The sequence below is a fragment of the Pristiophorus japonicus genome, chromosome 21, assembly GCF_044704955.1.
Source record: "Pristiophorus japonicus isolate sPriJap1 chromosome 21, sPriJap1.hap1, whole genome shotgun sequence".
Classification (NCBI taxonomy): Eukaryota; Metazoa; Chordata; class Chondrichthyes; family Pristiophoridae; genus Pristiophorus; species Pristiophorus japonicus.
The window spans coordinates 65,523,249-65,544,548 of NC_091997.1; the positions used below are offsets into that span (position 1 = coordinate 65,523,249).

General features: G+C 49.9%; 1 protein-coding gene across 3 annotated transcripts in view; it reads left to right on the forward strand.

Moving 5' to 3' along the window:
- The window catches only part of crtc3 (CREB regulated transcription coactivator 3), an 89,788-nt gene that overhangs the window by 7,181 nt on the left and 61,307 nt on the right, over positions 1-21,300 (forward strand). For all 3 annotated transcript variants that reach the window (XM_070864906.1, XM_070864908.1, XM_070864907.1), the window contains exon 2: positions 12,073-12,183. In XM_070864906.1, the coding sequence (XP_070721007.1) occupies positions 12,073-12,183 (111 nt within the window). The remainder of the gene's footprint in view (positions 1-12,072; positions 12,184-21,300) is intronic.

The window sequence follows — 21,300 nt, forward strand, 5'->3', positions numbered from 1 at the left end:
TCAAACTTTGAACGCTCTGACATGAGTCAGAAGCGAGGCTTTAAGGCTTTGTTCTGCATGGCTTTGATGGTTGAGTTGTACGTCGAGCACCAAGCTTCCTTGCCAATTCCTGTTCTCTTGGCCTTGCTCAGCCTTCAGTTGTTGCTCTCCCTGGTTCCAGATGCACAGCTGTGAACTTAGGCGCTTGTTATTCGGTTCTCGCTGGAAAGCCGCGTGTTTATACAGCACTGACCGCGCCACGCCCAAGTCATTGTCTTGAAATGCAGTGTTTATTGTGAATGCAGCATCGCGGCATGATCTCGCCAACAGCACTGAGGTGGAAGGCCATTGGACCTGATTGGGGTCTGATCACATCAGCCGGCTCCTGTGCAACCGTGCTCCCACACTCGACTGTTCCAACGCTCTCCTGGCCGGCCTCCTACCTTGCACCCTCCATAAACTTCAGCTAATCCAAAACTCTGCTGCCCCATGCCCTAACTTGCACCGAATCCCACTCACCCATCATCCCCTGTGCTCGCTGCCCCGTGTCCTAACTCGCACCCAGTCCCGCTCACCCATCACCCCCTGTGCTCGCTGCTCCGTGTCCTAACTCGCACCCAGTCCCGCTCACCCATCACCCCCTGTGCCCTGTGTCCTAACAAGCACCCAGTCCCACTCACCCATCACCCCCTGTGCTCGCTGCCCCGTGTCCTAACTCGCACCCAGTCCCGCTCACCCATCACCCCCTGTGCTCGCTGCCCCGTATCCTAACTCGCATCCAGTCCCGCTCACCCATCACCCCCTGTGCTCGCCGACCTACATTGGCTCCTGGTTAAGCAACGCCTCAATTTCAAAATTGTCATCCTTGTGTTCAGATCCCTCCATGACCTCGCCCCTCCCTATCTCTGTAATCTCCTCCAGCCCCACATCCCTCCAAGGTCTCTGCGCTCCTCCAATTCTGGCCTCTTGTGCATCCCCGATTTCTTTGTTCCACCATTGGTGGCTGTGCGTTCAGCTACCTGGTCCTAAAGCTCTGGAACTCCCTCCCTCAATCTCTCCACCTCTGTCTCCTCCATTAAGACACTCCTTAAAGCCGATATATTTGACCATTTCACTTGTGCTAATATCTCCTGTGGCCCGGTGTTGGTCTTTTGTCTGATAACACTCCTGTGAAGCGCCTTAGGACGTTTTACAATGTTAAAGGCACTATATAAATGCAAGTTGTTAAGTTTGTAGGGAGGATTGGCAGAAGCGGTTAGTTTTTTGAGTTACAAAAGTCATGCCCTGCGGCACATTATGAGCAATACATCAGAAGTAAGTGATGAACAATTTAGTGTTCCTGTACAACACGGTAAGTGGGACTGGGGCATTGGGGCTCCGTGCTCGAGTCAGAGCTGTGTGTGGTTCAGGCGGGGGATTCCTGCACAACGCTTACAGCATCTGCAGAGTGTTCTGAAGCTCCGAGCTTTTGTCAGAGCACAGCTCTTATGGTTTTACCCAGTTATTCCCATGCAACCTCCGACACCTAACCAAAGTTGTACTCTGTGCTGTTTAACATGGTTCTGTAACAAAGAGATTAAAGTGCACGAGTCCCGAGACGCAGGCAACTTTGTTGAGTCTGTTTAGACTGTCCCACCACATTAAAAACCTGTCAGCACAGGGGGCACTGCCCATTTGGGCATCGTAACTTGCAAGACCCCGGTAATCTTAAACCTCTCGACCTATGTCAGTGTTTACTGATCCTCACACAATGCGCAAATTATATTGCAGCGGTTAAGGTGAAATATTTTTTGGCCTCACTTGAAGCACTTACCTGGTGTGAAAGACTTGCATTTATATATTGCCTGATCTCACCTCTCGGGGACGTCAAGGGCCCTGATGCGCAGTGACTATTCTGTAATTCAGTCATTTTGCGCAAACAGCAAGGAGATGCCTAGCCCGGGGTTAGATACAGAGTAAAGCTCCCTCTACACTGTCCCATCAAACACTCCCAGGGCAGGTACAGGGGGTTAGATACAGAGTGAAGCTCCCTCTACACTGTCCCCATCAAACACTCCCAGGGGAGGTACAGCACGGGGTTAGATACAGAGTAAAGCTCCCTCTACACTGTCCCATCAAACACTCCCAGGGCAGGTACAGCATGGGTTAGATACAGAATAAAGCTCCCTCTACACTGTCCCATCCAGCACTCCCAGGGGAGGTACAGCACGGGGTTAGATACAGAGTTAGGCTCCCAAGGAAGTACCTTGCAGGTACAATCTCAGAAGTCGTTCCGTTACACCACTGTGACATTGCTCCAGTATCTACGCGAGCCATGTTGCGACCTGTGAGTAAGTTTGCATGTTAATCAGGAGTAGTTATGAGCTGCCGCTCAAATCCAGTTGATTTGGGAGCCGGACAGCCATTAGACAAAGAAGTCTTTCATTCCGTGTATCTGGGCTGGATTTGAATCGTGGTCCCAGTGGTGAAAGCCTGCATAATATGACTTTGCATTTGAACAACATGTAACAGAAAGCCATTATTTCTGATGGAGCCCATTTCACCGTACTCAGTTAATGGGTGTTTGGGCTTTGTGTTGTGAAGGGAAAGTGTGACTTTAAACTGGACCTGACTCAGTCAATGATTAATCTGGGGAGTGTGATTATTTGGATAACTGGTTTCACTGTGAAGCTTTTCTTTAACAGCAGCACTCTGGGTGCCATTCACCTGCATTACATTTATACTTCCGAGCTTTTTATAAAATAGGTAGTTAACTGGGGATGGGGAGGATTACAAATTAATGAAGGAAAGAGAGAACGATTTACATTCCTGTAGCGCCTTTCACAACCACTGGATGTCCCGACGCGTTTTACAACCAATGAAGACATTTTGAAGTGTAGTCACTGTTGTAATGTGGGAAACGTTCTCAGTTGAAGGCTTGCTGGGTTATGGTCCCTCAACTAAAATGGTCATTCTTTAACTGCCACAGCGTTAGCAAGTTATGCGACTGTGGGAGCTTCACAGTCTGATCCTGACCTTACAGGACACATCCTCGTACTTGGCAGCAGAGATCACTGGAGGGGGCTCTGGATCATAGAATCACAGAAATTTACAGCACAGAAGGAGGCCATTTCGGCCCATCGTGTCCGCGCCGGCCGACAAAGAGCTATCCAGCCTAATCCCACTTTCCAGCTCTCGGTCCGTAGCCCTGTAGGTTACGGCACTTCAGGTGCACATCCAGGTACTTTTTAAATGTGGTGAGGGTTTCTGCCTCTAACACCCTTTCAGGCCGTGAGTTCCAGACCCCTACCACCCCCTGGATGAAGACATTTCCCCTCAAATCCCCTCTATCCCGGAGGAGCTTTCCTTCTTCCCCAGCCTGTTCTGACCCCACCAGCTGCTGGCACAGGCGAGATCAGCACATACCTGAGATTGGTGCCTGGAGCCTCCTGGTCCCTATTGGATCGGTTTGCACACCACCTTCAAGGAAACGTTATGATCAGTGTCACATTCTGCTACTCGGCAAGGAGCAGGGCGATTCACAGCTGATCTCACAACAGTTACAAGTTAATGTTTCTTTGATTCCAAAGCATGCCCAAAATCATTTGTAGCCAAGGGGGGAGGGAAAGGTCTTTGTCTTCTATTGAACAAGGATGGACAGCAGGAAAAATTGCAAAAAGCTGAAAGGAAAACTGGAACTGCACAACCAGCCACTCAGAAACTGAAAGGGCAAAGACTAGTTCAGAACATAAGAATTAGGAGCAGGAGTCGGCCATTCGGCCCCTCGAGCCTGCTCCTCCATTCAATGAGATCACGGCTGATCTTCTACCTCAACTCCACTTTCCTGCACTGTCCCCATATCCCTCGATTCCCTTAACATCCAAAAATCTATCGCTCTCAGCCTTGAATATACTCAAAGACTGAGCCTCCACAGCCCTCTGGGGCAGAGAGTTCCAAAGATTCACCACCCTCTGAGTGAAGAAATTCCTCCTCATCTCAGTCCTAAATGGCCGACCCCTTATCCTGAGACTGTGACCCCTGGTTCTAGACTCCCCAGCCCGGGGGAAACATCCTCCCTGCATCTACCCTGACAAGCCCTGTAAGAATTGTGAATGTTTCAATGCGATCACCCTCTCATTCTTCTAAACTCAGAATTTCTAAATTACAGAGATAGGGAGGGGTGAGGCCACGGAGGGATTTGAAAACAAGAGTATCCTAAAAACCTCAATCAGATCACCTCATAACCTCCGATATTCCAGGGAGAAGAAGCCTAGTTTACGTAATCTCTCCTCATCATTTAACGCTTGGTTTTGGGAGTGGATCCTTCATCAGAGCTGGCCCAGTTGCTCACCTCAAATGGAAACCAGTCCATTCCCTGACAGACAGACCTCTGGTATATTTCAACCACGTTCTGTTTTCATTGAACTAATAATTACTGCGACTTTGCAGTGTTATTTTATTTTGTACCATAGGTCTGTACTCAGTGTAACGTTGCTGTACATTGCCTTAACGTATCTTGCTGTTGCTGCAAGGAAAAGGTAGAAAGACGTGCATTAATGCCACGCATCGAGTGCAGTGTTCTACCTAATTTAAAAATAAATAATGTAATGATTCTCTGTCGTGCACGCACAGGATGTCACCTTGGAATAGCCGGTCCTGGGCTGTGTGGGACCAGCAGAGAGCTGCCCGGCCGCACAGTTTCGAGGGAACGATGCTTTGGGACGTCCCAAAGCGCTTTGCAGCCAATGAAGTACTTTTGAAGTGTAGTCACTGTTGTAATGTGGGAAACGCAGCAGCCAGTTTGCGCACAGCAAGCTCCCACACAGCAATGTGATAATGACCTGATAATCTATTTTAGTGATGTTGGTTGAGGGATAAATATTGGCCCCAGGACACTGGAGAGAACTCTCCTGCTCTTCTTCAAAAGAGTGCGATGAGATCTTTTAAGTCCACCTGAGAGAGCCTCAGTTTAATGTCTCATCTGAAAGACGGCCCCTCCGACAGTGCGGCGCTCCCTCGGTACTGCCCCTCCGACAGTGCGGCGCTCCCTCGGTACTGCCCCTCCGACAGTGCGGCGCTCCCTCGGTACTGCCCCTCCGACAGTGCGGCGCTCCCTCGGTACTGCCCCTCCGACAGTGCGGCGCTCCCTCGGTACTGCCCCTCCGACAGTGCGGCGCTCCCTCGGTACTGCCCCTCCGACAGTGCGGCGCTCCCTCGGTACTGCCCCTCCGACAGTGCGGCGCTCCCTCGGTACTGCCCCTCCGACAGTGCGGCGCTCCCTCAGTACTGCCCCTCCGACAGTGCGGCGCTCCCTCAGTACTGCCCCTCCGACAGTGCGGCGCTCCCTCAGTACTGCCCCTCCGACAGTGCGGCGCTCCCTCAGTGCTGCACTGGGAGTGTCAGCCTGGATTTTGTGCTTAAGTCCCTGGAGTGGGACTTGAACCCACAACCGTCTGACTTCGAGATGAGAGTGCTGCCCACTCTAGGAGCCCCGGCTAGGAATGTCGAGTACGATTGTGGCAATCTTACGATCAGAAGGTCTTACCAAGCAGTTGTCAATTATAAAAGAAGGCAGTGCAAGACAGGTGAGGTTGTGAATCAGTGACTCCCGATTGCGCAGGAAGCTGGCAAACTGAGGGCTTGGTGGAATGTATTTTACGTAGCAGCAGTGAGGACACCTATGGTGGGCGGGTTGTTGGGTTCACAGTCACATTCCCCAGGAGGGCACCACTGACAGTGCAGCACTCCCTCAGGGGTGCTGGGAGCCACATAATGTCTCAAATCATTCTTTGTTTAAACAGCAAGCCATTGAAGTTGATTTGGCATGTTAGCCTACACACATGTCGGGATGGCGGCAATCAGTTGAGAAAGGATAGGTTTTATGGAAACAAGATGAGCTTGAGGATGAAAATTGTTTTTGGCAAGTTACCAGTGTACAAAAGGTCACATCCACGCTGAAAACAAAAGCACCTGCCCACGGTTTTTGTTTGTTAAACCTTTTTGTGGGATTAGGTTTGGGGTCTGATTTTACCTGCTCTCTCCTCGTGTTATGCTGTGAAGAGCTGAGCCCTGTGTGTCTCATACACAGCACCATCTTCAGGGCCCCGTTGCTTCAGGGTGATGTGCCGCCCTGCCAGTGCTGGATTCAAAGCTGCAGCTTCACTCCGTTCCCCTCGCCCGGGTAAATACCCCCTTCCGTAAATACCCCTTCCTCCCCCCGGGTAAATACTCTCTCCTGGCTAAATACCCCTCCCCCCCCCCCCCTGTCCCCGGCTCAATACCCCGCTCCTCCTGTCCCCGGGTAAATACTGTACTTCAAGTATTATGGAGCAACAGAGCCCAGGCAAGCTCATGCTTTTTAATTAAAAAAAAATCTTTCTTGGATGTGGATATTGCTGGCAAAGCCTGCATATAATCCCCACCCTGATCTCCTCTCGGGACGATGGTGCACTCTCGCTGGGCCCACTTCAGAGAAAAAGAAGATAAAAGAAAGACTTTCAGACGTCCCAAAGAGCTTTACAACCAATGAAGTACTTTTTGAAGTGTAGTCACTGTTGTAATGTGGCAGGCAATTTGCGCACAGCAAGCTCCCACAGACAGCAATGTGATAATGACCCAGATCATTTGTTTTCTAGTGATGTTGATTGAGGGATAAATATTGGCCGAGACACCGGGGAGAACTCCCCTGCTCCTCTTCGAAATAGTGCCGTGAGATCTTTTGTATTCATCTGGTATAACGTCTCATCCGAAAGACGGCCCCTCCAACAGTGCGCCGCTCCCTCAGTACTGCCCCTCCGACAGTGCGGCGCTCCCTCAGCACTGCCCCTCCGACAGTGCGGCGCTCCCTCAGTGCTGCACTGGGAGTGTCAGCCTGGATTTTGTGCTTAAGTCCCTGGAGTGGGACTTGAACCCACAACCGTCTGACTTCGAGATGAGAGTGCTGCCCACTCTAGGAGCCCCGGCTAGGAATGTCGAGTACGATTGTGGCAATCTTACGATCAGAAGGTCTTACCAAGCAGTTGTCAATTATAAAAGAAGGCAGTGCAAGACAGGTGAGGTTGTGAATCAGTGACTCCCGATTGCGCAGGAAGCTGGCAAACTGAGGGCTTGGTGGAATGTATTTTACGTAGCAGCAGTGAGGACACCTATGGTGGGCGGGTTGTTGGGTTCACAGTCACATTCCCCAGGAGGGCACCACTGACAGTGCAGCACTCCCTCAGGGGTGCTGGGAGCCACATAATGTCTCAAATCATTCTTTGTTTAAACAGCAAGCCATTGAAGTTGATTTGGCATGTTAGCCTACACACATGTCGGGATGGCGGCAATCAGTTGAGAAAGGATAGGTTTTATGGAAACAAGATGAGCTTGAGGATGAAAATTGTTTTTGGCAAGTTACCAGTGTACAAAAGGTCACATCCACGCTGAAAACAAAAGCACCTGCCCACGGTTTTTGTTTGTTAAACCTTTTTGTGGGATTAGGTTTGGGGTCTGATTTTACCCGCTCTCTCCTCGTGTTATGCTGTGAAGAGCTGAGCCCTGTGTGTCTCATACACAGCACCATCTTCAGGGCCCCGTTGCTTCAGGGTGATGTGCCGCCCTGCCAGTGCTGGATTCAAAGCTGCAGCTTCACTCCGTTCCCCTCGCCCGGGTAAATACCCCCTTCCGTAAATACCCCTTCCTCCCCCCGGGTAAATACTCTCTCCTGGCTAAATACCCCTCCCCCCCCCCCCCTGTCCCCGGCTCAATACCCCGCTCCCCCTGTCCCCGGGTAAATACTGTACTTCAAGTATTATGGAGCAACAGAGCCCAGGCAAGCTCATGCTTTTTAATTAAAAAAAAATCTTTCTTGGATGTGGATATTGCTGGCAAAGCCTGCATATAATCCCCACCCTGATCTCCTCTCGGGACGATGGTGCACTCTCGCTGGGCCCACTTCAGAGAAAAAGAAGATAAAAGAAAGACTTTCAGACGTCCCAAAGAGCTTTACAACCAATGAAGTACTTTTTGAAGTGTAGTCACTGTTGTAATGTGGCAGGCAATTTGCGCACAGCAAGCTCCCACAGACAGCAATGTGATAATGACCCAGATCATTTGTTTTCTAGTGATGTTGATTGAGGGATAAATATTGGCCGAGACACCGGGGAGAACTCCCCTGCTCCTCTTCGAAATAGTGCCGTGAGATCTTTTGTATTCATCTGGTATAACGTCTCATCCGAAAGACGGCCCCTCCAACAGTGCGCCGCTCCCTCAGTACTGCCCCTCCGACAGTGCGGCGCTCCCTCAGCACTGCCCCTCCGACAGTGCGGCGCTCCCTCAGCACTGCCCCTCCGACAGTGCGGAGCTCCCTCAGTACTGCCCCTCCGACAGTGCAGCACTCCCTCAGTACTGCCCCTCCGACAGTGTGGCACTCCCTCAGCATTGCCCCTCGACAGTGCGGCGCTCCCTCAGTACTGTACTGCCCCTCGACAGTGCAGCGCTCCCTCAGTACTGTACTGGGAATGTCAGCGTAGATTTGTGTGCACAAGTCTCTGGAGTGGGACTTGAACCCAGGGCCTTTTGACTCCGAGGCGAGTGTGCTGCCCACTGAGCCACTGGCTGACTCTCCATTGCAGTTATTATTTCAAATGTCTGGATTAGGAATGCAGTAACAAAAACCTTGTTTTGATATATATTAATGACGTCAAAGAGTATTGGAGGCAACATTTCAAAGTTTGCAGATGACTCAACACTTGGAAATGTAGTTAAGAGTGAAGAGGCAAGCAGCAGACTTCGGGAGGACAGAGACAGACTGGGGAAATGGGCAGGCACGTGGCCGATGACATTTAATGCAGAGAAGTGTGAAGTGATGGATTTTGGAAGGAAAACTGAGGGAAGGCAATATAAACTAAATGCTTTTGTATAAACTAAATATTGCCATTATAAAGGGAGTGCAGGAACAGAGAGACCTGGGACTTCACACACACCAATCTTTGAAGGTGGCAGGTCAAGTGGATATAGCTGTTAAAAAGTTTATGTGATCCTTGTGTTTATAAATAGTCTGAGTACAACAGTAAGGTGGTTATGCTTTATAAATCGCTGCTGAGACCTCAGCTGGCATATTGCGCCATATTCTGGGCACCACACTTTAGGAAGGATGTCAAGGCCTTGGGCGAGGCTGCAAAGGAGCTTCACGAGAATGGTGTTATGTGTGAATAAAGAGTCTGACTAGATACTGTGAGCTCAAAGTAAAGTGTGACCGTAGTCTTTTACTGCAGGTCTCCAGAGTGCCTCTCCAGCCTGTGAGGTCTCCTTAAGTACAGGTGCCCCCAAGGGATTGTGGGATCCCTTGGGACTCCAAGGGATGAGCCCTCTGGTGGCTGCACAACGTATATACAGGCTCACATATATAACAAATGGTACCAGGAATGAGGGACTTCCAGCTACGTGGAGGGACTGGAGAAGCTGGGATTGTTCTCTTTCGAGCGGAGAAGGTTAAGGGGAAATTTGACAGAGGTATTCAAAATCATAAAGGGGTTTGACAGAGTAATTAAGGGGAAACTGTTTCCAGTGGCAGAAGGGTCGCCACCAGAGATTGCAGATTTAAGGTGATTGGCAAAAGTACCAGAGGTGACATGAGGAAAAACATGTTTACGCAGCGAGTTGTTGTGATCGGGAACGTGCTGCCTGAAAGGGCGGTGGGAACAGGTTCAGTAGTAACTTTCAAACGGGAATTGGATAAATACTTGAAAAGGAAAATAATTAGCAGGACTGTGGGGAAAGAGTGGGGATTGGGACTGATTGGATCACTCTGTCACAGAGCCAGCACAGGCTCGATGGGCCCAGTGGCCTCCTGCTGTGCTGTAAAATTCTATGAAGCACTGCGGGCTCTGATCGCCGCAGGAAAACAACAGGGGGATGCTCAAACTAACCTCGGAGCTCCGAGCAATCACAAAAATCAGCCAGCGTTCCCGCTCCCGATCGCAGTCCAGTGTCTCCTTGCCCTTCTCTCTGCTGGGAGTTGGGCAACCACAGGGGCAGGCTTGGCTACGATGCCTTCCGGAGTCGAGCAGCTTGCTCGGCGCCAGCTGTCTGGCCCACTTGGTTGCTGGAGGGTGTCGGGTGCTCATGGGACCACAGCCCAGTTTGAGTCCGTGCTTCCAGGCGAGAAGGAGTCGGATTGTCCGGGCTGGGGTGGGGCATGTTTAGGAAGCCAGTATTTGCTCTCTCTGACTCGTATTCTAACACTGCACAGTGGCCCAGTGAGCTTCAGTTGACATGAATGCAGCATTAACGTTGTAAAATAAAGCAAAGTAGGGATTTACATTTTTGTTAAATGTGCCTGTGTTCTTTGTAATCATTTACTGAGTTCTTGCAGGTATCCATTGCAGACTATTCTTGCTCCCTGTGTTTGACTCCTCCGTCTGATGTAGAACAGGCAGTCATGAGCGGTAATAAAACTGGTTTCAGGACTGGTTTGGCAGCTCGCCCCTTACGACAGCACCCCTGATTTCATTGCACTTTCCCCGGAGATTTGCACCTCGATAAGCACCTCCCAGCTCTCCTGAAAACCAAACATGTCAAAGCACTTTACACACACCAAATTTAAAGCTCACTGCAAGGACTGAAGTGTGGAGCAAGACGGGCATTGGACTAAAAGAAAGACTTGCATTTCTATAGCACCTTTCACGACCTCCGGACATCCCAAAGCGCTTTACAGCCAATGGAGCATTTTTGAAGCATGGTCACTGTTGTAATGTGGGAAACCCGGCAGCCAATTTGTTCACAGCAAGCTCCCACAAACAGCAATGTGATAATGCCCAGATAATTTGTTTTTTGTTATGTTGATTGAGGGATAAATATTGGCCAGGCCACTGGGGATAACTCCCCTGCTCTTCTTCGAAATAGTGCCATGGGATCTTTTACATCCACCTGAGAGGGCAGACGGGTTTAACGCCCCTCCGATAGTGCGGCATTCCCTCAGCACTGCCCCTCCGACAGTGCGGTGCTCCCTCAGTACTGCCCCTCCGACAGTGCGGTGCTCCCTCAGTACTGCCCCTCCGACAGTGCGGCACTCCCTCAGTACTGCCCCTCCGACAGTGCGGCACTCCCTCAGTACTGCCCCTCCGACAGTGCGGCGCTCCCTCAGTACTGCCCCTCCGACAGTGCGGCGCTCCCTCAGTACTGCCCCTCCGACAGTGCGCCGTTCCCTCAGTACTGCCCCTCCGACAGTGCAGCACTCCCTCAGTACTGCACTGGGAATGTCAGCCTAGATTTATGGGCTTAAGTCCCTGGAGTGGGACTTGAACCCACGATCTTCTGACCCAGAGGCGAGCGTGCTACCCAGGGTTTTGACAATATTTCCTCCAGCACCGGGGTGCTCAAACTGCACAACATATAGCCCCCTGAGCCCTAAAGCGCAGGCAACCTTGTTCTATTTGCGCTTAATTCATATTGCCCAGTTTGTACTGTCTCAGTTTTGTAGAAAAGCTCAAACACTCTGCCTACATAGTATAAATGCATCTAAAGGAACGTTGGATACGTATATGAGGGAGAAGGGAATCATCATCATCATAGGCGGTCCCTCGAACGAGGATGACTTGCTTCCACGAGAGTTCACAGATGTTTCAGTCCTGAACTCCAGTTGAGGGGGTGGAAGATGCCTGTGTGTGAATTTTTTTAACGTGGGGTGACCGTTGCACACCAGCCACCACACGAGCTCGACAGAGCTCGGCCTTTATCCAGTGGCAAGGGTTAACCAGGACGACTGGAGACCTGCTTTGCTGCACAGACCTAGTGTGCACACACATTGCAGTGTGGGCTGGGCCCTCAACTCTTCTGGGCCCCGTACCCTCATTCGCCGCACCTTCGCCCAGGATGTTCCAGGGCCCGGCGCTCCAGCTCTATTTATAGTCCCGACCTGCGGTGGTGTTCTCGCACAGGGAATAGAGGGTTATGCTGATAGTTAGGTGAGGGAAGACGGGAGGAGGCTGGAGTGGAGCATGGACTGGTTGTGCCGAATGGCCTGTTCTGTGCCGTGTAATTCTATGTGCCAATAATCCCATCAACAACATTGTCATTGATGTTTGAGCATTGCAGGTCACTGTCGACTGACTCTGTTTCCTGATTTGCTCCTAGGTACAGTTCCACAAACTACACCACTTGCGACTGGCACAGACCCGAGCACAGTATTATGGAGGATCGCTACCCAACGTCAATCAGATTGGAACCAGCACGAGTGACTTTCAGGTAACTAACTGCCCTGGGGGCCAAGCACTGAGGAGCAGAGTTCCACATCCTTCCCTCTCATTCACAAATGGCTCCTTGCTCGATATCCCAAACCCTGTTTTTCTGTCCTCCAGCTCTGGCTGCCTCTGGCATTCTCCCACCCTTCCCCCTCTCTCACTTATCCGTCAGTGGTAGAACCCCCTTGGGAACCCCCATTCCTCGATCCTCTCCCAACTCCCACGCTGCTCCTCACCATTCATTTCTTCACTATGATGGGCATGGGGACATTTTCTGTATTACAAGTGTTGTATAAATAGAAGATCTCTACTGTTGTGTAAGTTACTGGTGCAGTGATTTTTTTTCTGGCATATTTCCCAATTTCCTGGAAATTGTTCCAAAAATGTTCATTGTATTTGCAGCTAATTATGAATCCGATTGTGTTTTTTTCCCCCATTTCCCTCCAATTCTCTGTCCACATCTCCTGAAGGTGCTGTATCACACAGCTCTCAGCCAGTATCCTGCTCACTGCCCAGTTTTCCTGCAGCCCATTGAACGTTGCTTGACCCCTTGGTAGCACAAAAGTGCCCCTAAATTGCAATTAAATTGGGAACCTTGTTTGAGAGACCGCAACACGTCTGGTGTGGGAAATGCAAAAATAGTCACGTTGGTGCATAAAGAAGGATTCTGGGATTCCTCTGATCTCAGGCGTGTTGTTGGGACAGTGTAGAGGGAGCTTTATTCTGTATCTAACCCCCTGTACCTGCCCTGGGAGTGTTTGATGGGACAGTGTAGAGGGAGCTTTACTCTGTATCTAACCCCCTGTACCTGCCCTGGGAGTGTTTGATGGGACAGTGTAGAGGGAGCTTTACTCTGTATCTAACCCCCTGTACCTGCCCTGGGAGTGTTTGATGGGACAGTGTAGAGGGAGCTTTACTCTGTATTTAACCCCCTGTACCTGCCCTGGGAGTGTTTGATGGGACAGTGTAGAGGGAGCTTTACTCTGTATCTAACTCATGCTGTACCTGCCCTGGGAGTGTTTGATGGGACAGTGTAGAGGGAGCTTTACTCTGTATCTAACCCCGTGCTGTACCTGCCCTGGGAATGTTTGATGGGGTGCTCCATTCCCTAGCACTAACATCACTCGCCTTGATGAAGATAAAAATTCACAAAGTAAACACAGCGGAACTGCTGAGTAAATGTTTAAATGATCCTGTTTGTATTAATATCTGAGTCATTTTGAGGTTGTAATCTAATCTGGTGGATCCGATGACAGTTCTGAACTACTTGAACTTGGTTGCCGATGATTACAGCACCTCCCCTCATTGGATTACTGTGCTGTAATCATCAGCAAGTATCAGCAGGACATATCTGCACTCCATAATGAATGGACATTTCATGGAAATCTGGCTCAGTCAATCAGGGCCAGCAATATTCGTTTAACTTGTATGTGACATGCACGGCAGTGTCTATGAATTCTATGAAATGTATATTCAAGTCTTGGAGGCTTCAGTAAACTGGCATGCACTTTATTGATGGGGTCAGCCTTATTGGTGCATTGCCACCTGTGAATCAGGTGGTGGAGGCTTTTGAACTGTATGTACCGGTGAGTACGCTCGCAGGTTTGTAGAGCTGTTGAGTTGGGAGGGGCTTAATCAGTCACGTGATGTTCACAAGACTCAATAAAACCCCAGCCTGTTGGGTTCGGGGGATCCACGATGAGGCAGGTGGTTGTGAGCCTGGTGGATGAACTGGTAATGTGTAGTGCGATTGTTAAACCTTTTACTAATAAACCAACTAGTTCTTAATAGCAATGTGTTGCTATGGATTCTTAAGCAAAGAACCCAGGAAGCAAATACATTACAGGTTCGAATGGCAATCCAGACAGTCCCGGCGAGTGGAGACCGTTGCTCCTCCTCTGATTCCCGGATTAGCATCCAGCGGGATACTTATGTGCCGTGGGTGTGTGTGGCCATAAATCCCTCCTCCGTGTGGGACTGCCACCCCCCCCCCCCATTGGCTGGTGTATAGTTGGCGACGGCCATGGGAGGAGCGTTCACGTCACGGCCCGTCTGACTGTTAATCAGCCCGCCCACCAACCCTCCCTCCCACTGCCTCACATTGTTTGCCAAGGGGAGCGTGTGAAGGTATCAGAGCAACTACTCGGATTGCAGTTCAGTGGTTTAAGCAGCTTCACCGAGGCTGGGGGAAGGATTGGGAACTGAGCAGCAATGTGGGATGCGATGTCGTGAGGCAGAGAATTGCAGAATACAGGGTGCTGTTGGTGCAGAGACGGAAGGATGTACAGAGAGACAAACTCGAGGCGAGTGTGAGATGGGATACGTGTCTGGAATTGGTTAGAGGTCAGGTGAAGGATTTGTAAATAAGGGGAAAGCGTTTGAAACTAATGGGGGGATGGGTAGCGATCCCATAATGGCGGGGGGGGGGGCGGGGTGCGTGGGCGGGGATTTTTTCCCCCTAGCTCTGGAACATCACTGGAATCCGATACTTTTAAAATCTCACACTTGAAATTTACACCAGCAAATTCTTTGCAAACTCGTCCAATGTTGATCAGTGGACATAGTTGGGAGAGTCTGGTTGAGTATGTCAGCATTTGTGTGTTCAGCCTCTTCAGGGGTAAACCTCGTGTTTCTGCTGGTTGGGCTGCATCAGTTGGGATCTCTTCCACCAGTGGGGGAGCGGAGAGAGGGAGAGAGGGAGGGAGGGAGGATGCATATACCTGAGTCGGGCTGGGATGCAAGGCTGGAGGAGGCTGCAGGGTGATGTGGGGAGGCCACGGAGTGATTTGTCAATGAACACACGGATTTTTAGTTCAGCATGTTGGGGGTAGGAGTGATGGACGGGCGGGGATCGGTGCGGGGAACGACGGGGGCTACAGAATTTTGGGCGAGGTGCACTTTGAGCAGGATGGCACTCGAGAACGAGGGTAGCATTAGGAGGTGTAGTTCTCTCGGCAACTAAAGCGGGGAACATAAGAACATAAGAAGTAGGAGCAGGAGTCGGCCATGTGGCCCCTCGAGCCTGCTCCGCCATTCAATAAGATCATGGCTGATCTGATCTTGGCCTTGACTCCACTTCCCTGCCCGCTCCCCATAATCCTCGATTTCCCTATCATTCAAAAATCTGTTGGTCTCCACCGTAAATATATTCAATGACCCAGAAATGCAAGGGACATTGCCAGGTGAAATGAGGTAAGGTCAATAGCGGACAGCATTACCAAGCTGGATGTGAGTGATCTGGGTGTTCAGTGACTGATGTAGTTTGGGGTAACCGATAAAGGGTTATGGGAAGCGGGCGGGGAGGTGGAGCTGAGTCCATGATCAGATCAGCCATGATCTTATTAAATGGCGGAGCAGGCTCGAGGGGCCATATGGCCGACTCCTGCTCCGATTTCTTATGTTCTTACTGTTTTTAATTAGTGTTGTTTTTCCATTGAAGACTCAACGTCAGACTAACATGAGATTAAATGTCGAATTAATTTTTCCGATGACTTAATACTGCGCCAAATAATTCATGTACTGTGAGTCACAAATGTGTTGTGTAGAGTGATGTCAAAATCAAATCTGTTTGGAAGTGAGCAGGTTGGCAGTGGGTGTAATCCAGCCTCACTGACCAGGAAAGAACATAAGAACATAAGAAATAGGAGCAGGAGAAGGCCACCTGGCCCCCTGAGCCTGCTCCGCCATTTAATAAGATCATGGCTGATCTGATCATGGACTCAGCTCCACTTCCCTGCCCGCTCCCCATAACCCTTTATTCCCTTATCACTCAAAAATCTGTCTATCTTCGCCTTAAATATATTCAGTGACCCAGCCTCCACAGCTCTCTGGGACAGAGAATTCCACAGATTTATAACCCACTGAGAGAAGAAATTTCTCCTCATCTCAGTTTTAAATGGGCAGCCCCTTATTCTAAGACAGTGTCTCCCAGTTTTAGTTTCCCTTATGAGTGGAAATATCCTCTCTGCATCCACCTTGTCCAGTCCTCTCATTATCTTACATGTTTCGATAAGATCACCTCTCATTCTTCTGAACGCCAATGTGTATAGGCCCAACCTACTCAACCTATCTTCATAAGTCAACCCCTTCATCTCCGGAATCAACCGAGTGAACCTTCTCTGAACTGCCTCCAATGCAAGTATAACCTTCCTTAAATACAGAGACCAAAACTGGACGCAGTACTCCAGGTGTTTCCTCAGCAATACCCTGTACAGTTGTAGCAGGACTTCTCCGCTTTTATATTCTATCTCCCTTGCAATTAAGGTCAACATTCCATTTACCTTCCTGATTACTTGCTGTACCTGCATACTAACTTTTTGTGTTTCATGCACAAGGACCCCCCAGGTCCCTCTGTATTGCAACACTTTGCAATTTTTCTCCATTTAAATTATAATTTGTGCTCTTGCTATTGAGGGAATGCAGTGAAGGTTCCCGGGATGGTAGGACTGGATGAGGAGAGATTGGATCGACTGGGCCTGTATTCACTGGAGTTTAGAAGGATGAGAGGGGATCTCATAGAAATAAAATTCTGACATGACTGGACAGGTTAGATGCAGGAAGAATGTTCCCGATGTTGGGGAAGTCCAGAACCAGGGGACATAGTCTAAGGATAAGGGGTAAGCCATTTAGGATTGAGATGAGGAGAAACTTCTTCACTCAGAGAGTTGTTAACCTGTGGAATTCCCTACCACATAGAGTTGTTGATGCCAGTTCATTGGATATATTCAAGAGGGAGTTAGATATAGCCCTTACGGCTAAAGGGATCAAGGCGTATGGAGAGAAAGCAGGAAAGGAGTACTGAGGTGAGTGATCAGCCATGATCTTATTGAATGGTGGTGCAGGCTCGAAGGGCCGAATGGCCTACTCCTGCACCTATTTTCTATGTTTTTATGTTTCTGTTTTTTCTGCCAATAACCTCACATTTTCCCACATTATACTCCAGCTGGCAAATTTTTGCCCACTCACTTAGCCTGTCTACATCCCTTTGTAGATTTTTTGTGTCCTCTTCACAATTTGCTTTCCCACCCATCTTTGTATCATCAGCAAACTTGGCTACATTACACTCGGTCCCTTCATCCAAGTCATTACTGTAGATTGTAAATAGTTGAGGCCCCAGCACTGATCCCTGCGACACTCCACTAGTTACTGTTTGCCAACCAGTAAACGACCCATTTATCCTGACTCTCTGTTTACTGTTAGTTAGCCAATCCTCTATCCATGCTAATATGTTACCCCTAACCCCATGAACTTTTATCTTGTGCAGTAACCTTTTATGTGGCAGCTTATCGAATGCCTTCTGGAAATCCAAATACATCATATCCACTGGTTCCCCCTTATCCACCCTGCTCGTTACATCCTCAAAGAACTCCAGCAAATTTGTCAAACATGATTTCCCTTTCATAAATCCATGCTGACTCTGCTTAATAAGAAAGATTGGAGCTTTGATCCTCAGTCTGTTCCGAGCTCGCTGAGCACAGCTGGTGGACTGCGACTGAATCCGGCAAATTGGGCCGGGGAAAATAAGTCTCGACTCGAGTGCCAGTTCCTGGGCGGTGGCCAGTGGAAAGGGTGCATATTGGATGAAGGCTTTATCAGAGTCAATTGTGATGCTCTCGTGGTAGAAGAGCCTTCTGACACGCACAGTCAAGGCTCCCGTCATTTAGGTCAGGTACCAGGGGCACGATGTTCTGCTGCGTTCCAGCAACTTGGGTGGGGCGGGGGAGGAGAGAGCTGAGGTGGGGAAGGTGGGTGTACGCGCGATTACATCTGGCAGCCTTCAATGAGTTTTACTGTATCGGGTTCAATGTACTTACGTTGGATTCCAGTATTCTAATCAGTGTGATTTAATAACACCTAATTGGGCTAACTGGGCAGTCGATGTGACTGCAATAAGCAGGGTAAGCTGCCTTGCTCCCTTTGGAAACGAGACTGAAATTTTCAAGATTATCGGAATCGGCAAATTGTGGGAATAAGGAAGTTGGGAGTCAAAAGGGAGCTCAATAACTGAGTTGTGGAATACGTTCCCAGGAAAGGACATAACATGGGGTCGAGTCAGTTAGCTGTGTTTCTGGAGAGAGAAGAGATTGAGGGATGTGGGGGTGAGGTGAGGTGAGAGGGGTGGGAGTGAGAGGGGTGGGAGTGAGGTGGGTGGGTGGGGCAGTGGGGATGAGGTGGGGCAATGGGGATGAGGTGGGGCAATGGGGATGAGGTGGGGCAATGGGGATGAGGTGGGTCGGTGGGGATGAGGTGAGGGGGGTGGGTGGGGCAGTGGGGATGAGGTGGGGCAGTGGGGATGAGGTGAGGGGGGTGGGTGGGGCAGTGGGGATGAGGTGGGTCGGTGGGGATGAGGTGAGGGGGGTGGGTGGGGCAGTGGGGATGAGGTGGGGCAGTGGGGATGAGGTGAGGGGGTGGGTGGGGCAGTGGGGATGAGGTGGGGGGGTGTTGGGGTTGATTAGCTGATCTAAGACCATGGGACAGGTTTGTTGGCCTTATGTTTTTGTTTACTGTTGACTACCAGTTTTAAGGTCCCTATTTTCTGGTGAGGATAATTATGGGTGTTGTAAATGTTGGTGATTTACTGATATTCGGAGCCTGATTGATGACAATACCAGATGTACTTGTGTTGTGACAACACCATCAAGTTAACCATGGTGATTGGGATTGTGAGAAGCTGTGCTGTAATAAAGTGTTCAAAAAAAACAGACTGTGTAACCAATTCCAGCTCTGAAGAGAGAGGAAAGCAGACAAATTAGATTGGGCTAGTTCACACATAGAATCATAGAACGGTTACAGCACAGGAGGTGGCCATTCGGCCCGTCGAGCCCATGCCGGCTCTCTGTGAGAGCCCCTCAGCCAGTCCCACTCCCCCGCCCTTTCCCCGTAGCCCTCAAATGTTTTTCCTTCAGGCACTTATCCAACTCCCTTTTGAAAGCCACGATTGAGTCTGCCTCCACCACCCTCTCAGGCAGCGCATTCCAGATCCTAACCACTCGCTGCGTAAAAACGTTTTATTCTTGTGTCGTCTTTGGTTCTTCTGCCAATCACCTTAAATCTGTGTCCTCTGGTTCCCGACCCTTCCACCAATGGGAACAGTTTCTCTCTCGATCTACTCTGTCCAGACCCCTCATGATTTTGAACACCTCGATCAAATCTCCTCTCAACCTTCTCTGCTCCAAGGAGAACAACCCCAGCTTCTCCAGTCTATCCCCGTCACTGAAGTCCCTCATCCCTGGAACCATTCTCCTAAATCTTTTCTGGCCCAACCAAGACCTTCACATCCTTCCTAAAGTGCAGGGCCCAGAATTGGACACAATACTCCAGTTGGGGCTGAGCCAGTGTTTTATACAGGTTCATCATAACTTCCGCCCTTTTGTACTCTATGCCTCTATTTATGAAGCCCAGGATCCCGTAAGCCTTTTTAACTGTTTTCTCCAAATCCCTGCCACCTTCAGCGATTTGTGCGCACAGACCCCCAGGTCTCTCTGTTTGTGCACCCCTTCAGGATTGTGCCATTTCGGTGATCTGTTCCCTCTCAATTCTTTCTACCAAAATATATCACTTCACACTTTTCTGCGTTAAATTTCACCAGCTGGTCTGTCTTCCTAAAGTCTCTCTCTCTCTCTCCTCCTCACTGTTCACTATACTGCCGGATGGAAGGCAGGAGAGATTAAAAGACAAGGGATGAAGGGGATGAGGCAAAGGGAGACGGTAATGGGACCAGTAAAGAAACAGAAGATGGGTCTGGAGGAGGTGTAAATGGGAATGGCAGAATCACCACCAGCTACTGCCCGAAACAATAGGCGGCGAGGTTCTGATGTGAAATTGTTGAACTCGATGTTGACTGGAAGGCTGTAAAGTGTCTCATCGAAAGATGAAGTTCCAACATAATTGTTGCACGTAAAGTAGTGTTGAGTGATTTAAGATCCAGTATTTCTGGTTTGTTCCGTGGAGTCAATGTCAATGAACACCTTGCACATTTCAGAGTTGTGAGGGTTGATCTTGGCCCAGGCAGCAGCAGACCCTGTACTTGGCTCAGTACCTCCTGGGCTAGGAATGGGCTTCATGATCCAGGGTGCCCCCTTTTTGTAATGTGGGAAACACGGCAGCCAAACTATCGCACAGCAAGCTCCCACAAACAGCAGTGTGATAGTCACCAGTTAATCTGTTTTAGTGATGTTGATTGAATGATAGATATTGGCCAAGACACCGGGGAGAACTCCCCCGCTCTTTGAGCACTCCCTCATTACTGCACTCAGTGGGGTCCAGGAGAGGCGAGGGCCCAGGGGCAGCACGGGCCCAGCCCACACTGCGATATGTGGGCGCACTAGGTCAGTGCAGCAGAGCTGGTCTCCAGTCGTCTTGGTTAACCCTTGCCACTGGACCAAGACCTAGCTCTGTCAAGCCCCGTGTGGTGGCTGGTGTGAAAAAAAAAATCCACCCACAGGCATCTTCCACCCTTCAGGATGTAGTTCGGGATCCGGAATATTAGGTCCTTCATTGAAACACCTGTGAATTCATCCCTTTTTTGACGTGGAAACAAGTCATCCTCGACTCGAGGGACTGCCTATGGTGATGAGTACTGTACTGCACTGTCAGATTTTTGTGCTCAAGTCTCTGGAGTGGGCCTTGAACCCACGGCCTTCTGACTCCGATGCAAGTGCCGCCTAGTGAGCTGACCCCTGCTAGAAAGTGCCCGTGCAGGATGCTGCAGTGCCCTCCATTGTCAAATAGCCACAACTGTCCATGAGGAAGCACCATGTGGGCGTGCACCCCAACAGGAATCGACACCCTGGGAAGGGCAGTCTGCGGTTTCCCTGGTGAGCTCTGTTGTCAGTCACGCACTGGGATTTGTGGGTGAAATGTAATCGCTAAACACAGTGCAGTTGGCAATTGTGTGGCAGAAACTCTCGTCCTTGAGAAGGTCACCGGGATTGAGCTTTGTCATCTCTATCTGTGTTTACTGTCCTCTCCTGCCTGCTCAGTTGTCCTGTCCAAGGTCTTTCTGTTTGTGTTCTGGTGCTGCCCTGCCCCCACCGTGTCTCCTTTCCTGGGTATGGAGTTAATTATCAAAATATCGCATGCAGAGCCCCACTGGGATTTCAAAACACCAGTCACTGTCTTT